We start from the raw sequence: 18,697 nt of genomic DNA on the forward strand, positions 1-18,697 counted from the left end.
CACACACACACACACACACACACACACACACACACACACACACACACTCTCACACACACACACACACACACACACACACACACACACACACACACACACTCTGGGAAAGGAGCAAAGGGATGAAGTGACTCCACATAAATCTTCAACCAACAGCAACAACAGTGCGCACACAACACACACACACACACGCACACACACACACACACACACACACACACAGACGAATACAAACACATACACATTTTTTATCCATTTAGCTTTTAATTTTTAGCCTTTAGCTTAGTTTCAGTAAATGTTTGCTGGGATTCAGAAGTTTTACTTAATAAATACAAAAATCATATTTTATTTACTCACATTTGGTTTTGGATCTGAACTTGATTTCAGTTTAGTTCTACTTCTAAAAATGACCATGTTTTAATTTTGGTTACCGAACTGATGTTTTATGTTGGTTTATTTCCTTTTATAATCTTTGACACACACTACGTGTTTTCAAAAGGCACACACACAAACACGCCCGCGCACACACACACACACACACAGGCTGACAAACAAACACAAACATGCAGGAGCCAGAGAGCGTGGTAAAATAAGGGTGAATAGTGAAAAGCACCTATTTATCCCGGCTCCCTCAGGTCTCCTGGGACACACACTGGTAGGAACAATGACCGGTTTAAGTCCATCCACTGACCTACACACACACACACACACACACACACACACACACACACACACACCCACACACACACACTGGCGTTTATGTATAACCTGACTCACACACACTTAATTATGTCTGAGACGCACATATAAATACGGTTTCACACGCACACATTTGCTACTGAACATATACACTCTCACACTAGATCCACTTTCTGTCAGTGTTGGTATTCAGCTCCTCAACTTAGTCAAAGTACAGACACTCCACTGCGAGTAAAAGTCCTGCATTAGTTCAGTAAAAGTAAATATTATCAGCAAAATGTACTGAAATTACGAGAAGTAAAAGTACTCATTGGTCAGTAAAATGTTCCTCGTCAGAGTTTCACTATTATATATGATGTTTCTTGATTAATATTACTGCTGCATGCCTGTGTAAGCTGCATTTTACTGCTGTAGATGTTTGAGTTTAACTACTAATGCTCAGTGTAAAGTAGCATAAAATGGATGTGGGCCACTCAAGTAGAGTACAATTACCTCAAATTCATACTTTGATTTTCTGTTTAAAGACATTTGAGAACTAACTTTGAGACTCCATACTGACCACTTGAGTGAAGATTGAAAGACTTCTTAAGTCCTCCAGAAAACCGTTTGCTTCCATTCATTATTGTACAGTATGCAACGCCATCACAATAAATAGAAAGTTTGCACTTCATTCTTTTTAATTAAAACTAAAGACATTCTGAGATTCCTCTGTTTCTCCCCTTTTCTTTATCTCTGTGGCTTTAAAATATACGTAGCTTCATTTTCCCACCCTTCCTCTCGCTTTCTCTTCCTCTCTCTTTGTTGATTTCTTTCTCTTCTCGTTCTTTATTTTGTCTCTGTCTCCTTGTCCCCCTTCCCCCAGTTTTCCCACCTCCATGCTCCATCAGAAGTACCACAAAGCCTGCCCCCTGCCCTAGCAACCACCATGCCGCCGCCTCTGCCCCGGCAACAAGCCGTCGTTAGGGCTTCTGACCCTTGACCCCATCACAGCTGCTCAGCCACCGCATATCCCACAATCCCCTGCTCCCTGCTCGCTCCCGTGACCAGGGGGGTCACACACGGGAATCAGATCTGAATAAGGCCGAAATCTCTTCCACTATGTCCTCTGTCCATTTCCAAAAGAGGAGAGGTGAGGAAGCGAGGAGAAGTGAGGAGAGGAAAGGAGAAAAGAAGAAGAGACGAAGAGATGAGGAAAGAAGAGTAAATGAAAGGAAGGAAGGAGAGGGCAGGAAAGGAAACAAGGACAGAATATGAGAGGAGAAAAGAGTCGCTAGGCCATGTTTACACGGATGAAAAAAACAAGAAAGATGTAAAGATATCAAAGGGGCCTTGTGATGTTTTCTAATGGTTCTATGTCCAGGTGTTAATCAGAAGCTTGACATTACATAATATCACACTTCATGCTTTTGCAACCCTATGACACTTTAATGAGAAACCAGTAGTTTCAATTTTCCTCTTTTTGGGGAGCTTTTAAGAAAGATTTATTGAAAGTTACAGCTGACCAGACCGCCACTTACGCAACAACAAAACGCCAAGGCCGTGCCGAAACCAAAGATCCTACAGATAGACGTCAATGCAAGTTGTTGTGGAAGGTCGACTGTGGTCTCCTTGTTGAAAGTCACGGCGGCTTCCCTGAAGCATAGCGCCCACCCCCCGGTTCCATCCTCAGGTAAAAACTGTTAGCTCAGTCAGCACTGTTGCCCTTGTTTGCACTGTTAGTGGTGATAGCACCATTAGCTGCGAGCTGCCGACACACAGCTGTCGCCATGTTGAGAGTCGTGGGGAGGGAAACCCTCTGCTCTGATTAATCAAACTCAGCACCTTTAATAAATGAAGGTTGATCGCCGTCGTGCTGTCAGATGATAGTTTATACCACAATCATTATATGTAAACTACAGTGTTTTCCCGCACATTTCTTTTATCAAAGACTGAGTGTCACCGCCTCCGAAGAAGCCCTTTAACTATATATATATTCAATTATGTTCGACTCAGCTGACTGACTCCAACTTCCACTCCTTTCTCTGTTCAGCTAGCAGTTCGACATAAACAGCTTTCTTATACCATTAAAGTGCAGTGATCAATTAACAACAACATGCTTCAACACAGCTGTGAGAACAACAACAGGAACAATCGGCCAAATCCTTGGACTGTGTGTGTCTCAATAACAAAGCAGATCAGTGTGCTATTTGAGTGGCTCTGTGGGTGAGTCCTATTGTGTGTATGCAGGGTCGAATGTGTGAATGCCTATGCGTGTGTGTGTGTGTGTGTGTGTGTGTGTGTGAGTGTGTGTTTTGCCTATACATTTGAACACCAAGTGTCTTCAGGAGGCTTCACCAGAAGCAGTGAGGAATTATTACAGACATTTCAGATGCACTCACTTCAGTTTACCTCCGAATGTTTAAATAACGAGCCCAAACTGTGACAACACAAGCCTGTTTCTTACCTGTGTGTCGTCTTATTAGATTTCGCTGTGTTGCCAGATCTCTTGTTGGGCACCAATTTATAACAAATCTACATGAAGGCCAAAACTTTAACAAAAATAAGCCCCAAATTGTAATCCGATCTTTTTATACAGCTCTTATAATCAATATCTTCATATTAACCATGGATCAAATTACTTTGTAAAAGATTTAAACAAATCTCAAATGATTCTGCTTTTTCACTTTGGTTCACTCTCACCGCTCTCATAGTGTAGTATTCGTCAGCTGGCAGCTGTTTTCAGTGAGAGGACTGATAAACCCACTGTGTTGCCTGCATATCACTTAACAGCAGGCAGGCAAAGTTAGCAACGAACATGTAACATCTAGCAGCTTCAGCACATGATCCTTTGGTCAACAGTCCGTGGAGACCAAAACAGAGCTAAAAGGACTGGGAATATTGGGCTTTGCCAGGTGGCAAAATAAATGCTAAAGTAGCTCTGTGTCTGATGCGTGTGTAAATAAGCAGCTGTTAAAATAGCTAAAAAGTTCACTATCAACTCTATAAGGTGATAATATTTCAGTATAGTTTGTTTCCACTTCCCCCAAATTGATTTCAGCTCCTTAGTGTTTGCTTGTATTTTTTTACTCAAACATACAAAACAAAAGGAAAAATTCCCAAACCCATTATTCATCTCCGCATTACCCTTTTGTTTATTTAATCAAGACCTTTTCATGGCAGACTTATGCACACATATACAGTATATATGGCAATGAAATGCAAATGAAGAGGAATCTTCAGTTGTTTTCTGTGTGGGTTTTGAAGTGATATAAATTGTAAAAATGTCACTCCCATACAATACAAGAAGTCAAGGTGCTGGATGGATCAAAAAACACAGGGCTCTCACCCAGGAGACTTCTGTTTGAGTCCAGAGTGAATTAGGTGCTTTTCTTGCACAACAAAGTAGTTTTGTTGGGTTTTTTCTTTTGTTTGTTAGCCCGTGTTTGAAATGTTTTGAAGCTGCTACCGTTCGGTCCAGGAGGGCTTCCCTTGAAACATAATTGCAGAATGCAGTTTAGTTGTATGGGAAGGTCATTTTGTAGGAGACCGGGGTGTGTGAATCTTTCAGATCAATTTGAGGAGTTGGTTTGCATCTTTTTTAAAATCATTTTATCATGCATTGTGAGACGGGCACTGGTCTGGTCTGGTCCCTGTCTCGATACACTCTGGTCTTGGTCATGACTTGAAATTAAATGACAATCACTGACAAAGAAATTATAGAAAGAAGCCAAAAGGAACTTCAGTCTTTTTTGTCATCCTTTGGCAGTTGGACCGACTCAGCAGTCAGCATCTTACAGTAGTGGTTTGAGGGAAAAGGTCAAATTGGTTCATAAGAAAATAGAAATACAAATAAATATGTGTTATAATACATGCCTTTGATATCAGTGTCTCCAAGATGGCAGCCGACACGTGCTGCTCTTTGCAGTTTCCACGGGTGGTTCCGGCAGAACTACTTCCTGCCTGTTTGTTCTGAAGTGTCAGAGCTGCGGTCGGTCCGGTGACGTGCGACGCACAGGAGACGCTGTCAGTTTGAGGGGATGACAAGTGGAGAACAGCAGCACAGTGTGGTGAAACTAACCACAGAAACGACAGATCCGATTACAAATACATCACAGAAATGAAAAGAGTAAATAAAAAAAGGAATGAACTTTAGTTTGGACTTAGCGGGGGATTGTATTCAGCGGGGCAGTGTTTGCCTCTCTGCGTGCGTTCGGGTTCCAGGTGCTGTCCCCAGTGTAACCTGAGCTGGTTCTTTATTAATAAATAATGCATCTGAATCAGTCGACCGGTAGCTCCGGCTTATTCTGCCATTTGCCCTCCAAGAGGACACACACACACACATACACACACACACATATACAGAACAATACACAACATCACAGAGACAACCTGACTGTTTTCAGCTTCAGGATTCAATTTCAGGGATTCTTTATTTTGTCGTGTCACCTGGAGCCACCCACCGATCATGAATCCTGAATAGTAAGTGTTGTTTCTTTCTCTGTGCTGTGTGTTATTCACTACAAGACACACATATACTGTGTACCAGTGGGAGACACTGACATCTGCTCTTTGACAGTGACTGCTGACATGAAAGTTTACTTGTTTCAGACCTGGATTAAGTGTTCAGCGAGATATCTTTGCAGTTTTGTGTTGGTTGTTGTGTAAATGCTGCCCCATATCTAAATACTGATACGATTACAATTTAAGCTTGTTTGTTGGTACGAATGTTTTAGCTCCGTCCTATGATTGAGTGATGATGAGTTGTTGATGATATGTTGCTTGAATTCCATATGTGTATGAAATACAAAATAGATGATCTTGTAGTTTGTACTGACTCTGAGATATCTGTCAGTGACAGAGCCGAGAATCGAGCATCCAGGGTTACAGAGCAAAACACGTCTCGTTCTTTTTCTGCATAGACAATTCTGGGTAACTTGCAGTTGGATCACTAAGCCCCTGTGGCTCTTGGGAATTGTAGGCATTAGAGCCAGCTCAGTCGCCACATCAAACTGTGCTCTGTAGTGTTACTTTTGGGAGCAGCACACTGGAAGATTTTTCTTTTTTCTATTTTCCTCTGACAGTTATTCAAGTAATAAGAGGTTATTTTTAAAGGCAATCTGCCACATTTTATAATCACTATAAAAAAATATGTAGTTACAATATAGTACATACTCAAACAAAGTTGCAAACTCTGCAATACTGGTATGTTTATGGACAAGACGCAACAGTACAGGAGGCTTGTTTACACCCAAGAACTTTAAGACTCTACTTTATTTGTCTTTTATAGCTGTTTACAAAAGATACCAACATAATAAGCTACAAAAGTGACTTAATGACAAACAGGAACAGCCCCCTCCCCCTTTACTGCATCCTAGTGGAAGACACTGAACTGGAAAATGTTTTTGTGTATCGATGTGTGTGTCCTAATCCAGTGACTACTTGTTCAAACTTCTTCTGATTGGTGACTCTGGAGTCGGAAAGTCATGTCTGCTGCTGCGCTTCGCGGTAGGCTTAGAAAAAGCACACACACACACACACACACACACACACACACACACACACACACACACAACTTTGTACTTCTATCTGCGTGAGGACACTTATTGATATAATGCATTCCCTATCCCCTTAAAAAAAAGAAGCCATAAAAGCCTGGCCGCCCTTACCCTGATTCTAACCTGAACTTTACAACCAAGGCTAAACCCTGAAACAGGCACTAGAAGGTCTGTCCCAAAGTGAGGATTGACATAAATATCTTTACTTCCCAAAAAATGTCCTCACTCTGAATGTCCAGAACATTGGTCCTCACAAAGACAACTGTACAAGTACACACATACACACACACACACACACACACACACACACACACACACACACACACTTCATTTAAACACCTAACTGCGTATTGTTGATCATGTGTCACGCACCCCCTCAGGATGACACCTACACTGAGAGCTACATCTCCACCATCGGAGTTGACTTCAAGATCAGGACCATCGACATGGACAGCAAGACAGTGAAACTACAGATTGTAAGAGACAGTCGGCAGGGTGGTGGGGAGTGGGTTGTTATTAGGAAACACCACCTTCTTTGTTTGCTAAAAGGGGCTGAATTTGATATTCAGAGCATATCTATTGCCTCCACACAGCTCTCAACATGACACGACGGCTGAGCCGGTAGCTAGAAGCTAATGGCGCAAACAACGGCAACAGTGCTGACACAGCTAACAGTGTTTACTTGGGGGGAGGGGGGACTGGAGAGTGGGTACTACGCTTCCGCTGCGACGCCGTTGGTCGGGGCAGTCTTAACCGCCTTATGAGAGCAGTGCAGAATGGCGGCTGTGAGCTAACCAGTGGAGCGCGCTAACATGCACTAAAAGGCATGCACTGCTAGCCCAGCAACGTAAACAAAGACAGAGATGCTCGGCTTACAAAACACACACACAAACACACAGACTTCACTCCACTTTATATTTACATAGATAATAGTTGTTTCCTGCTATATTAATGCTCTGAATATCAAATACAAACCCTTCAAAGCTAAAAAAGTCAGAGAAAGCTGTGTCATGTAAAAGCTTGGTTGTTCTGCAGTCAGGACTGTCTGACTGGCACATCGTCCTTTGTGTGTGTGTCCCTCAGTGGGACACAGCAGGTCAGGAGAGGTTTCGAACCATCACCTCCAGCTACTACAGGGGAGCCCACGGCATCATCATCGTCTACGACGTCACGGAGCAGGTCAGCGGGTGTTTCTGCCATGGCCTCAACAACACAATAGGAGAGAGCTTAAACATTAACTTCTCTCCTCCTCCTCCTCCTCCTCTCTCTCTTTCCCCACAGGAGTCTTTTAACAATGTGAAGCAGTGGCTGGACGAGATAGATCGCTACGCCTGTGAGAACGTCTCCAGGCTGCTGGTGGGAAACAAGTCAGACCTCGTCAGTAAGAAAGTGGTGGACCTCGCCACTGCTCAGGTAGCGGGCTGCACAACTCCGGATACTATGAAACAACATCGCTGTAGAAGCTGTGATGCACATTAAACACCAGAAAACTGAATTGGCTGTTTTAAGAAAGTACTGACAACATTGTTATCTAGACCTACTTGTAGGTTTGTCCTGATGGTAGTGCCAAGTACCTACCTGTGTCATATTTGAATGCTAACTACAATGCTAATGTTTTGCCTGCTACAAGTACAGCTGAGATCCGTTATTAGTTCACGAGTTTCTATCATGAGGATTATTTTACCTGATGGTGGCGCTATATCAAGACTAGAGTTACTCTGCAGATTTGTTTTATTGTCATACATGTGAACTCATCAATTATGATGGTGTAGTTTTAAAATACCCAACAGAATATAAAGAAGTGACAACACTTTTAATATTAAAATGCATATATGTCCACTCATCAATAATGTAAGGCTCTGCAGGGATTCATTTCCACAGCACTCACTTTTAATACATGAGCACATGTTACTGCTAATACGTTTCAATAGAAGTATGAATGCAGAGCTTAATGGAGTACTTTTACACTGTGATGATTTAGCATATTAATAGATTTGTGATTTTTTGTTACACTTCATCCCCCACCCGGATTCCTTGCTCCACCCCTCTTCCCACGCCCCTCTGTCCCTCTGCAGGACCTGGCCTCGTCTCTCAAGGTCCCCTTCCTGGAGACGAGCGCCAAGAGCTCGGACAATGTGGAGAGGGCTTTCCTCACCATGGCCTCGGAGATCCACAAGCGCGTGGCCAGCGAGGGAGGGGGGATGCAGGGCGAGTCGAAAGACGCCAGGGCCCAAAGTGCCAAGATCAACAGCGCCCCGCTGTGGCTGGGAGGGGAAAAACAGATGCAGGAGGCCAGCAACTGCTGCTGAGCAGGAGGCATGACCGCATGGTTCAAAACAGAGATGTGTCATTTTAAAGGCATCTGTCGAGTTTCAGGACGATGTGATTTTGTGCTTTGGACACACATTTATTGTCAGAATGTTGACATCTTTGCTACTAAACAAAAAATATGACCTTTCAGGAAGAAAAACGTGTGTTTTTAGCTTGATATTATCGGTATTTTCTAATCAAATATATGATGACATTTCTGCTTTATTAAGGGGCAGAGACAAACAGATGACATAAATAATTGAAACTCTGCCAAATTAACAACTAGGACAGTGTGAGTTTGGGAAGAGTTTTATGAAGACAGGCCCACACAGAGGACCACTTCCTGCATCACTCCTTTAACTCAAGATAAAAGATGGTAATAGCAAAAAGGGAATTGCAAACCTGTCACATGCAACAATGTTTGAATAACAGAATGAGAAGAGGTGTATCAGCAGTTCCAGCTGTAGCTGTTATGGATAAATTAACTGTGTCATTTTAACTGTGACTTCCCACCATTTCCCTTGAATGGTGATTGAGTGTATTTTACCAGCTTTTGTTGTATTTCGCATGTTGTTTGCATATTCAAATAAAGACATCTCAGGAGTCTTGATGCTGAAAATACGACTAAAAGATCTGAGATACATAAACACGGGCCAACATTTTTTGGCAATCATTTTATAACTAATAGAGTTTTTGTGGTACAAAGAGAATCTGAACCTTTTTAGAATGCCTCGTTAAGATCTGCCTCCTCAGTTTGTATCAGCACGTCACAGCTGCATCGAATCAAATCAACACCGACCAGACAAGCCGAGACGACAGTCACACCTTATCATGTTCACAGTGAAAATGAGCCAATAAGAGTTCAACAAATATGAGAATCAGTCAAAGTTCAAAATAATGACACATAAAAACTCTGAGCACTGGCCGGTTCAGCCTGGTTTGGGAGTCTTCCAAACTTCCCCATGCCCCCCCGGTAAATATGTAATGTGTTTTTGATCCGTCACCTCTCTGGTAGGCTACACAAATGTAAAGTTAAAGCAAGTGAAGATCACCATGCATGGTGGTTAAAAGAAACCAACACTGACGGGGACAGCGGCAGATATCCATAAAATGTTCATCATTGGTCGTTGTTAAAGTTTCAACAAAAGACAGATGCTGTCATGCTATTGAGTTCTAATATGCAAAGCGGATTGGATTTCTGGACCATGACTAATAGTAGAGCTAAAAGTCAAGATATCGAAGCCTCTGCTGCTATTCTTTTTTAATCCATCTCTACGGAGTACTCCAACTTTATGGAACTGGAATAATACGTCACTGTAGTACTCCTTTAAAATGCAATATAAAGGGTTGACCTGTTCGAGTGAGCCAGTGTAACACTGCCACCATTCAGACACAGAGTTGCAGTTATCAAGGTGGGAGGACATGACATGGAGGAGATGCTCAGCTATGTTGTTGCTTAGCACTGATCTAATTGTTATAGTATTGCTTAGTTTCAGGAAGCAGGAATTTAAATGTGCTAATTGATTTTAATGTCAGTTGGCCAAAACAGGAGGTTATATCATCAGCAATCAGTTCAAATCCAATTTGCCGAGCTTCATTAGTAAGAATAAAATGTTCTGTTGAAGGAAATACGAAGACTCAGAGCAGCTGTTCAAGGCGTCCACATTACTAAACCTTCAAAAGGTTCTGTGATAAAAACCTTCTACATCGGCAAGTCTTTGGTCAGAGACCAACTTGAAGGCAAGAACAGGTAGCAAGTGAATGCAGCGGTGCAAAAGCTTCAAGGAACAGCCCTTGTGTGGCAAGGGAATTGTAGTCCTGCATGGGTATGATGGACTACAAGTTAAAAACAAAGATATAATATGCAAATTACACAATGTATACAACAAGATAGAAGGATCAATTGTAGTTTATTCATAGCAAATTAACACCCAGTGGATCCAGAAACAGCTCTCTCTGGCGTACCCTCCTGCCAACATCACCCCCTCTGTGCAGAGTAATCTGCTGGAACCATGAGGAGGGAAAGTGGGATGCGAGTGGTTATTAAAGTGACACGGATACAAGATGGTTCATATCGTCTCGTCTTGTGGAACTTCTGTGTTCAGTAATTCTTTGCGACGAGGGCGGATAGTTGTATCACAAAGGAATTTCAACAGGTTGGTCAACATTTAAATGTGCTGCGTGTGATAACTCTCCTTGCTGGGGTTTTCACAGTCTGAGGATGTGTAAAGTCATCGGTTGTCCAGGTCGGATGGCATTGTCACCACAGGGGTAGTTTTATTGTGTAAGGGGAGAACGGAGATTCTGTTTAGAATGCGGCCATATGTTGGCTCGAACCAGTTTATTTCACAGGTTAGCTCCTGTTTCATAAAGGCTGGATCTGTGATCAAGATATTTCAGTATAGTGTTCTTAGCAATATGAGCCTGAGGAGTGTAAATAGTAATACAAGACACTGAGCAATGTTTTTCCTTTCTGATCTAGACTTAGATGGAACAATATGGTGAATCTCATTTATATACATTGAGTCGAATAACCGTTTTCTGAGACGCCTTGTTTTGTCTCCAGGGCTCTCTGTTTGAAGTTTCTATCAGAATGGCAGAAGCTTCTTAATCTGTTCAATTTGTTTTTAGGTTATCCAGATTTTAGGTCTCTAGGTTTGCCACTGCCAGAAGAAAAGTGTTTCTGTGATCTGTTTCTTTTTTAATTCTGTGATACGGCTGCCGTTAATCCGTTAACTCCATCCACATCAACAAAGGATGCTTGTTACAGGTCGTGCTCAAGAGAGACATTTAAATCAGGATTATGACCGTTTCGATATGCACATATTAAAAATCACATTTTCCCTGAAAAAGGCATCCAAATATCTGTTCCATGTGAGGATTATTATTCTTTTGACAAAAAGGATTGTAATCAATATTGAAAACAGAAAAAATAGAAACCTGTATAATAGGTTGGAACAAAATTAGATCCCATAGGTGCGCCTTTTAGTTGCAAGTAAGGAGAAATAATTGATCTTAAAAGGCAAAGGATAAAAGAGTAAAGCATCTGGTCCTCTCTCATTGGATATGCTTGTATAAAAGGCTCCCACATAGGTAACCAATACATTCTCCAGTTCTCAGGTAGATCTGTAATTTCCGGGATTATATTAATGACATAGAATCAATATAACAATTGTAATTTGTTAATATTCATATTATTATGTACTTTTTTATTTTTTCTGAAACTTTCATGCCAATAAAGCCACATTAAATTTGAATCTTTGGTTACATGATGGAAGCCTAACAACAACAACAACAACAATAAACAACCTTTAAAAAGGGGAATAGGACTAAAATCACCTTTCGATCTCTGTAACTATGACAAACTGGACTTCCTCAGTAGATATTAGCCTGAATATGTTATATCTTTGCTCTGGTCTGAGTGATGGTTCTATGTGACACAATGATTCACTTCAGATTGATGCAGGTGCAGTGCATGGAGGGCAATCTCAGGGGCAAAGCACTTCCTTTCAGTTTGCCAGTCGCCCTCCCCCAGGAGCGTGAGTCTTCAAAGTGTTGTGTAGAAAAAATAAAAATCAATGTTTAATGACTGCCTTCTTTTTTAAAATATAAATTTAATGATGTCATGTTTCAGAGTTCCTCCAACAGCATGTGTTTCTGCCAAGGTTAGGAAAGATGCTGACCTCAGAACTGATGTCCTGCACTTCGCTGCTTCACAAATATGAGCCACGACTCGCTGATAGTTTTTCCAATTTATTTGACTCAGAAAAGGAACATGCACTGCAAGCACCGGTACCTCTTACTGGGAAGAGGGCAAATATGAAACAGGATGAGGGAGAAAAACTAAATATGCAGGTAAACTGCTGCTCATTGTCCTTCCACTAGATGTCAGTCTTGCTCTGATTTTCAGCTCGGTTGCTGCTGCTCCTGGAGGGACAAGCTGACAAAGTGAGCCTGGCTGACAGCATCAGTCACATCTGGATTACTCATTCACCCCCCCCCAGCTCTCCTTCCTTCCCTCCACTTCTCCCTGCCTCTCTGTTTCACTTTCATCCTCTCCTTCAGGTATCACTTCCACCGCTTGTCTAACCTCAGCTTTTCCTTCATCTGGTCCCTTTTTTTGTTTTCCTTAGTCCCTCTCATCTCCCATTCTTCTCTCTCAACCAATCCCCTTCCACCTATTTCTCATCCTATATCCTTCTCCTATATGTCTCCCCCCGTCATCTCCTTCTTGCCTCTCCTCATTCCTCTTTGGTCTGACTGAGTAGCTGGTTGCTTCTTTGTCAGTTCATCCGTTTCCATTTCATTCTGATGTAGAGTATATCAAGGCATGCGCTGATGTTTGTGTGATAGCATCAACCTCACCAGCGGTGAACAGTTCAGTCCAACTATATGATACAAAAACAAACAAATATCCTGAAGTAAATAAAGACCAATAGATTGGAAAAATTATCTGAAATATGTTGCAGCACTGGATTTTAAATATGGATAGAAAGTAGTCAGAATCAACCCAATCTGGTTAATACAGTACCAATGCAACACACCAACGGGTTAACTTTGGATAAAAAGCCAACCAAGACAATAGCTTATTTTGACCCAGTGTTATTTTTAGGTTATGGTTGGGTAATTTGTCCAAACTCAAATATAGACAATTTAGACAATACCGCCACCTAGTGGCCTCCATCAGTGTTACAATTCAAAACTGAGACCAGCCGACTCAGCAGACAGTAGTAGTATTATTAAAAAAAGGTTTTAATTCGTCAGAATGAAGTAGGGACACCGGTATTGGCACTGATGTGGACCTATTTACATAGATCTGGTATTAGCCATAATGTGACCCCATTAAATACAGTTTCTTTGTCAATGACTTGACATTTGCAGTCATTCAGTCTCCGCTGTTTCTATTTCTACTGCCATTTCCATTTAAAATACAGATTCACACTGGTACTGGATCAGTACTCAACAGACATTGAAATTGGTAGTGAGAGAGAAATTGCTGGATCAGCGCTTCACTAATATGCAGGGTGAGGGTTGGCAGCAGGATGGCAGCCAAACAAAACAAAAAAGGGACCAGGCAAGCAGATCAAAATCACAAAAACAACAAGCCGAAAAAGGGAACAAAGCATCACCGGGCAGCTTTATATACTGAGGGGGGTTAATGGGTTAGATGTGGGGCAGGTGTGCACCAAGGAGGAGGAAATAGGCAGAAACACTGTGGTGGACGGTGACGTTTGTGTACATGAAGCAGTAGTTGTGGCATTTGGTCCTGGTTCCCTCTTTGTAATCAACAATACAAAACAGGTGAAATGTATTTGCAAACCTCCATGTTTCCAATATTAAACTATATATCAATAACTGTGCCTATGGACCAAAAAACATAAAACAAACTAACTAACTATGAAAATCTTACACTTTATTTTAAGTGAGGACCTGTATTATACTGTATATCTGGTGGTTTGGGGAGCATGAAGTGGTTGGATTTAGGGGAGTGTGGGCCCTGAGCTTGCCCTTTCAGGCAGCCGGCTCAGTTGATGTGCTGATTGTTGTTTACAATCTGATTAGCAACTTGAGATGCAAGACTGGATTTGGAGTTGAGAGACAACCATAGGCTGTATATAAGAAGTGGACGTAGTCATCGTGACGTCACCCATTGGTTTGTGGACTTTCATGGGATAAAAACATATTGTGAGTGTGGGACAAAGTTGTAAGACTAAAACACGGACAACATCAAGACCGGACAACACCGTGGCAGCGACCTGTCAATCACAAGGTAGCCACGCCCTAAAGCATACCCTGCTGGTCTATTTTACTCTAAATGGGATCATAATTTACTGACATCATGCTTTATTAAAAAAGTAGTCATTTTCTCATAGACTTCAACACAATCTGACTTCTTTCTGGAACTTGAGGAGTCACCCCCTGATGGCCATTAGAGAGAATGCACGTTAAAGGCACTTCAGCATTGGCTTCACTTTTTCAGACAAGAAATAAATCAATATATTACATGAAATACACATTTTACTTCTTATTTGTGAATTTGAAGAAAAAGGTGATTGGATTAATACGTTGCTACTTTAGTAACCTCTGCCAGCTCATAACCTCCATCAAGCTCTGTTCAACATACAAACTTGTAGTAGCTGCAAGAGAGAGAGCACTTTTAGCTTATTGGCTATACTACTGTGTGATGTCTCCACAGACTTCTCCATTTCCTTTTCTGGTGAGGGTGTGAAAGTGAATTCCCTGCATGTTAATATTTATAGTCATGTTGGTATTCCTCCATCTTTGGGCCCAGCGGTCAGTACCAGGAGTGTTAGTGTATGTGTATTAGATGAGCAGAAATGTGCTCCAGTAGCAGATTTTTCAACAGCAGCAGTTAGATATTACTTTTCCTCCAGGAAGCCCACAGCGGTCCAGATAACGAGGCTGATTGATGCTTGTGGTGAAGGGTCAGCTTATCCTTTATCATGGGACCTATTTCTGTGCCGGGGGAAACTGTGGAGAGCAGAGGAGTGTTAGAGATAGAGTGAAGACTTTTTTTTATTTCTTCAATGTTTATGCCTCCAATTTGGGAGGTTGGAACTATAGTGGGTGTTTATTCAGAATGATCGGGGGGAGTAATGGTAGTGCGATTAAACTGGTGGTATGTGAGAGGCGCAATAGTGGTTCTGGGGCCAAAGGTTTGACCAAATCTTTGTCAGCATGTCCCTAGATTGATAAGATGGTGAAGGAACATTGAGATATATGGATGCTCCTCCTCCAGAGGCAGCATGTGGTGCGTTTTCACCTTGCCAGCACTGACCCAGTTATACCCAGGGCTCATCTGGTAGATTTTTACACCTGCTGAGGTGTGACAAAGAGCCACCACAGCTGTGCTTCACATAGGATTTTATCCAGCCAAAGTTTCCCCTATGAAGCCCAGTTGCTAGAAAATAAATGTTGGCATTGTACATTTCTGCAAGTCATGGTTGTGTTAAATGTGGACGTGATTTTTTTTTATGACATTTCTGAATTTGACCAAGTGGCGTAGTATATGGAGCGGCCGATATTGAAAGTTATGTGGTATAATAACGAGTATAAGGAGCGAGAAAATCCAGACAGAGTGGGCAAGAGTGGTTGAGGGTGGACCAAACAAACAGGACTTTCACCCAGGAGGCCGCTGTTTGTGTCCTGTGTGAAACCAAAAGTGACCATTGTTAAGCTTGCTACGTAATGTCGCGTAAGAAAGTTCACTAAGGGTGGTCCTTATTTCGGCTACTTTCTAACCTTAACAAAGTAGTTTTGTCTCTAATCCAACTTATCGTTTTTACAACACTAACCACGTGTCATTGTGTGTTTCTGCAAGCGTGATATGACGTTGATGTGCGACGTATTTTTTTTTCAAAAATGTCGGCATCCGACCTATCCCGTGGTTTGCAGAAACGTACAATGCCAACATTTTTCTGAATTATTTTGCTGACACGCTGTTTGTGGCGGCTGTGGCTCAGAGGTAGAGCGGGTCGTCTTTTAATCAGAAGATTGCCGGTTCAATCCCCTTCAGTCCATGTCGATGTGTCCTCGAGCAAGACACTTAATGCCAAGTTGAATGAATGAATGGGTCCTGATGTTATTTTCCTCCCAATGACAAAATGATCATGAAACTGAATGTTGACGACACTTCATCACATAACTTTTTAAATAAAAATCTTTTTTAATTTTGTGAATTTTTGATTTAGAGTGCCTTTTTGTCCGTCATGTACATGCATCCTCTCTTAATGTGACTGCTTGGGAACGACCAGCTTTAATAAAGTGCTTTTAAAAATTTAAATCCTCCGCCCCCTCTCCTTCTCCCCCTCTCCTTCCTACCTCTCAAACTTTCTATCCACCTTCAATTTGAACTTGTTAAAACCATAAATCATCCTTTTATTCTCTTATCTAAAGTTAAATTAAAAAGATTTATCCAAATTTGTGCTTTTTGAAGCACTGATAAACCTCCTTTATCTAAATCAGTGATAAAACTGTCTCTTTCTTTCCACAGAAATACTGATAATCAAACCCTCTTCTTTTCTCTCTCTCTCTGAAATAGTGATACGCAGTGTTTCTCTCTGTGCATAACAGTCTCTTTGAAATAATAAAAAATAGCTTCCTCCTCCTGAATTCTTCCGCTGGTTAGTCCGAGGCGCCGACTGACTTCATGTTTTAACAAGTCAGTGTCTGTTTCTTTATCTTTCTCCAGCCTCCCTTCGCTCCTCATTGTCTTCACTCTCTATCTTTGGCTCTCCACAGTGAACATGGTGCAGAATGAAGAGAAGCAATCCAGAGAGAAAAGACATGTTTTTTCCCCCTAATCCACCATATCTGCTCGTGGCACCTTCAACAAACGACTGATAATGCGGAATTAAACTAAATTACGGCACTCTGTCAAGGATGGGATGTAACTTGTGTCCTTTGTGAGTTCCTGATAACATTTTCACACGTACAATTCTCTATATCTTTGAGGATATTACATAATGAACTTAATAAAGCATATCCATTACCCAAAATGAAAATGCTGTGAAGCACGTTGGAATTGAACTGTCCAGCTGCAGCATTACAGGAGATGTATTTTTATTTTCATCTCCAAACATGAGCCTCAAATGACAGCAGCTCATACCGCCTTGTGTTTCTACTTTTCATTGTGAAATTTGACCTGTTCATTTGTGTTCACCAGTGTAATATAACAGAGCGTAACCAACCTCTAATTAAAGGATAGGTTCAGCTATGTTTTACGTTGAAAGAGCTATGCCTCACACTGTGTCCATGTTCTGATCCAGCCATGTCATGTTCCTGTTGTGCTACAGTTCAACCACGGCTCTGTCAAGGTTTCAACGTCAATAGAAAAGTTTCAGAAGTGGAGCGTCTGTTCTTCAGCAGCGACATTTTTACAAGCGTATTAAACACACGTTTGCAGCTCATTTAGATGTGGTAACAAATGCTTTGCCACCTCTAACTTTCTCTGCAACCTGATCTCATGGGCCGACGCATAAAGACCACGACATTTCCAAGTGTCATTATTAACATAGACTGTATATAATGTCATCATATTGGTTTGTTGACTGATGTTTTGAAGCCTCGAGTTCGACATTTTGGCCGTCGCCATCTTGGAGTCTGACCGTCACCATAACTTTATAAGTAAACATCATATTATATTGAAGAAGACTTGAAACTAGCGATTGAGAGTTTACAATGTTTACTGAGGTAATAAATCAAGTGAGAAGTAAAGTGATTTTCTCATAGACTTCTATGCAATCAGAGGAGGTGCCCCCTGCTGGCCATTAGAGAGAATTTAAGACACTTCTGCATTGGCTTTACTCTTCAGAACTGGAGGTTGCCTCTTGATTATTGAGCATTTGTGTCATTGAACACCACATCCTTACCATGAAACAGTCGTGGTTATGTTTAGGCAACACAACTACGATAATGGCACTTAGGTTTAGGCCAACAAAACAACTTATTCAGGTTTTTAGTCCATAGCTGGCTTAAAATACGTACAGAAACTAAGTAAAATACGTACGGAAACAACATAACACCATAAGCGGCCTCGCTCACATTTTAAACTACCTCACTTCTTAGCATATTCACATGGACGTGTTTACATTGCCGTCAGTACGGACTACCTGGCATACAAATGACACGCAAAAAGCACAAATGCCGTTCCTATTGCCCGCAAAATTACTTACAATTGTCGTGCCATTCATACGCCAAGTTCTCTGTGATCCCTCATTGTAAATGTTGATGACAGAGAGCAGGAGGGGTGAGGTTTAAAAAGCTGTGACTGTCTCCCTCCTTCTCTTGCTTTTTTCCTTCTTTCTCTCTCTCTGTCTCTTTTTCTGTCTCTCTCTGTCCCTCATGATCACTTTAATAACCACTGAATGTGACTAAGTCAGTCTGCTGAAGCCTCATATTAACCTCAGATGAACATTTTGCACAGAGCAAGGATTTCGCCCACTCTCTCGTACAGAGCAGTCTAGTTACGAAGTTTCACTGTGTAGGAATTATGGAAGAGTTACGTGTTGTGTTTTCTCCGCTCCTGCCCTTCCTTTTTTTCTCTCTCCCTCAGTCTCCTATCCTAGCAATCAGGCGATTGGATTCCACCTGTGGGGGCCAGTTGTCCTGATTGGTGGGTGGCACCAGCGGCAGGC

General features: G+C 41.7%; 1 protein-coding gene across 1 annotated transcript; it reads left to right on the forward strand.

Moving 5' to 3' along the window:
• The first annotated feature begins 5,140 nt into the window (after positions 1 to 5,140).
• On the forward strand, positions 5,141 to 8,655 carry LOC116400141 (ras-related protein Rab-1B-like). Its single transcript, XM_031877826.1, has 6 exons — positions 5,141 to 5,154; positions 6,108 to 6,180; positions 6,611 to 6,706; positions 7,314 to 7,409; positions 7,512 to 7,643; positions 8,306 to 8,655. Exons 1-6 carry the CDS (start codon positions 5,141 to 5,143, stop codon positions 8,537 to 8,539), a joined length of 645 nt encoding a protein of 214 aa, XP_031733686.1. The 3' UTR covers positions 8,540 to 8,655.
• Positions 8,656 to 18,697: the final 10,042 nt, after the last annotated feature.

This window comes from Anarrhichthys ocellatus, unplaced genomic scaffold (assembly GCF_004355925.1).
Source record: "Anarrhichthys ocellatus isolate YVR2014 unplaced genomic scaffold, GSC_Weel_1.0 scaffold151, whole genome shotgun sequence".
Classification (NCBI taxonomy): Eukaryota; Metazoa; Chordata; class Actinopteri; order Perciformes; family Anarhichadidae; genus Anarrhichthys; species Anarrhichthys ocellatus.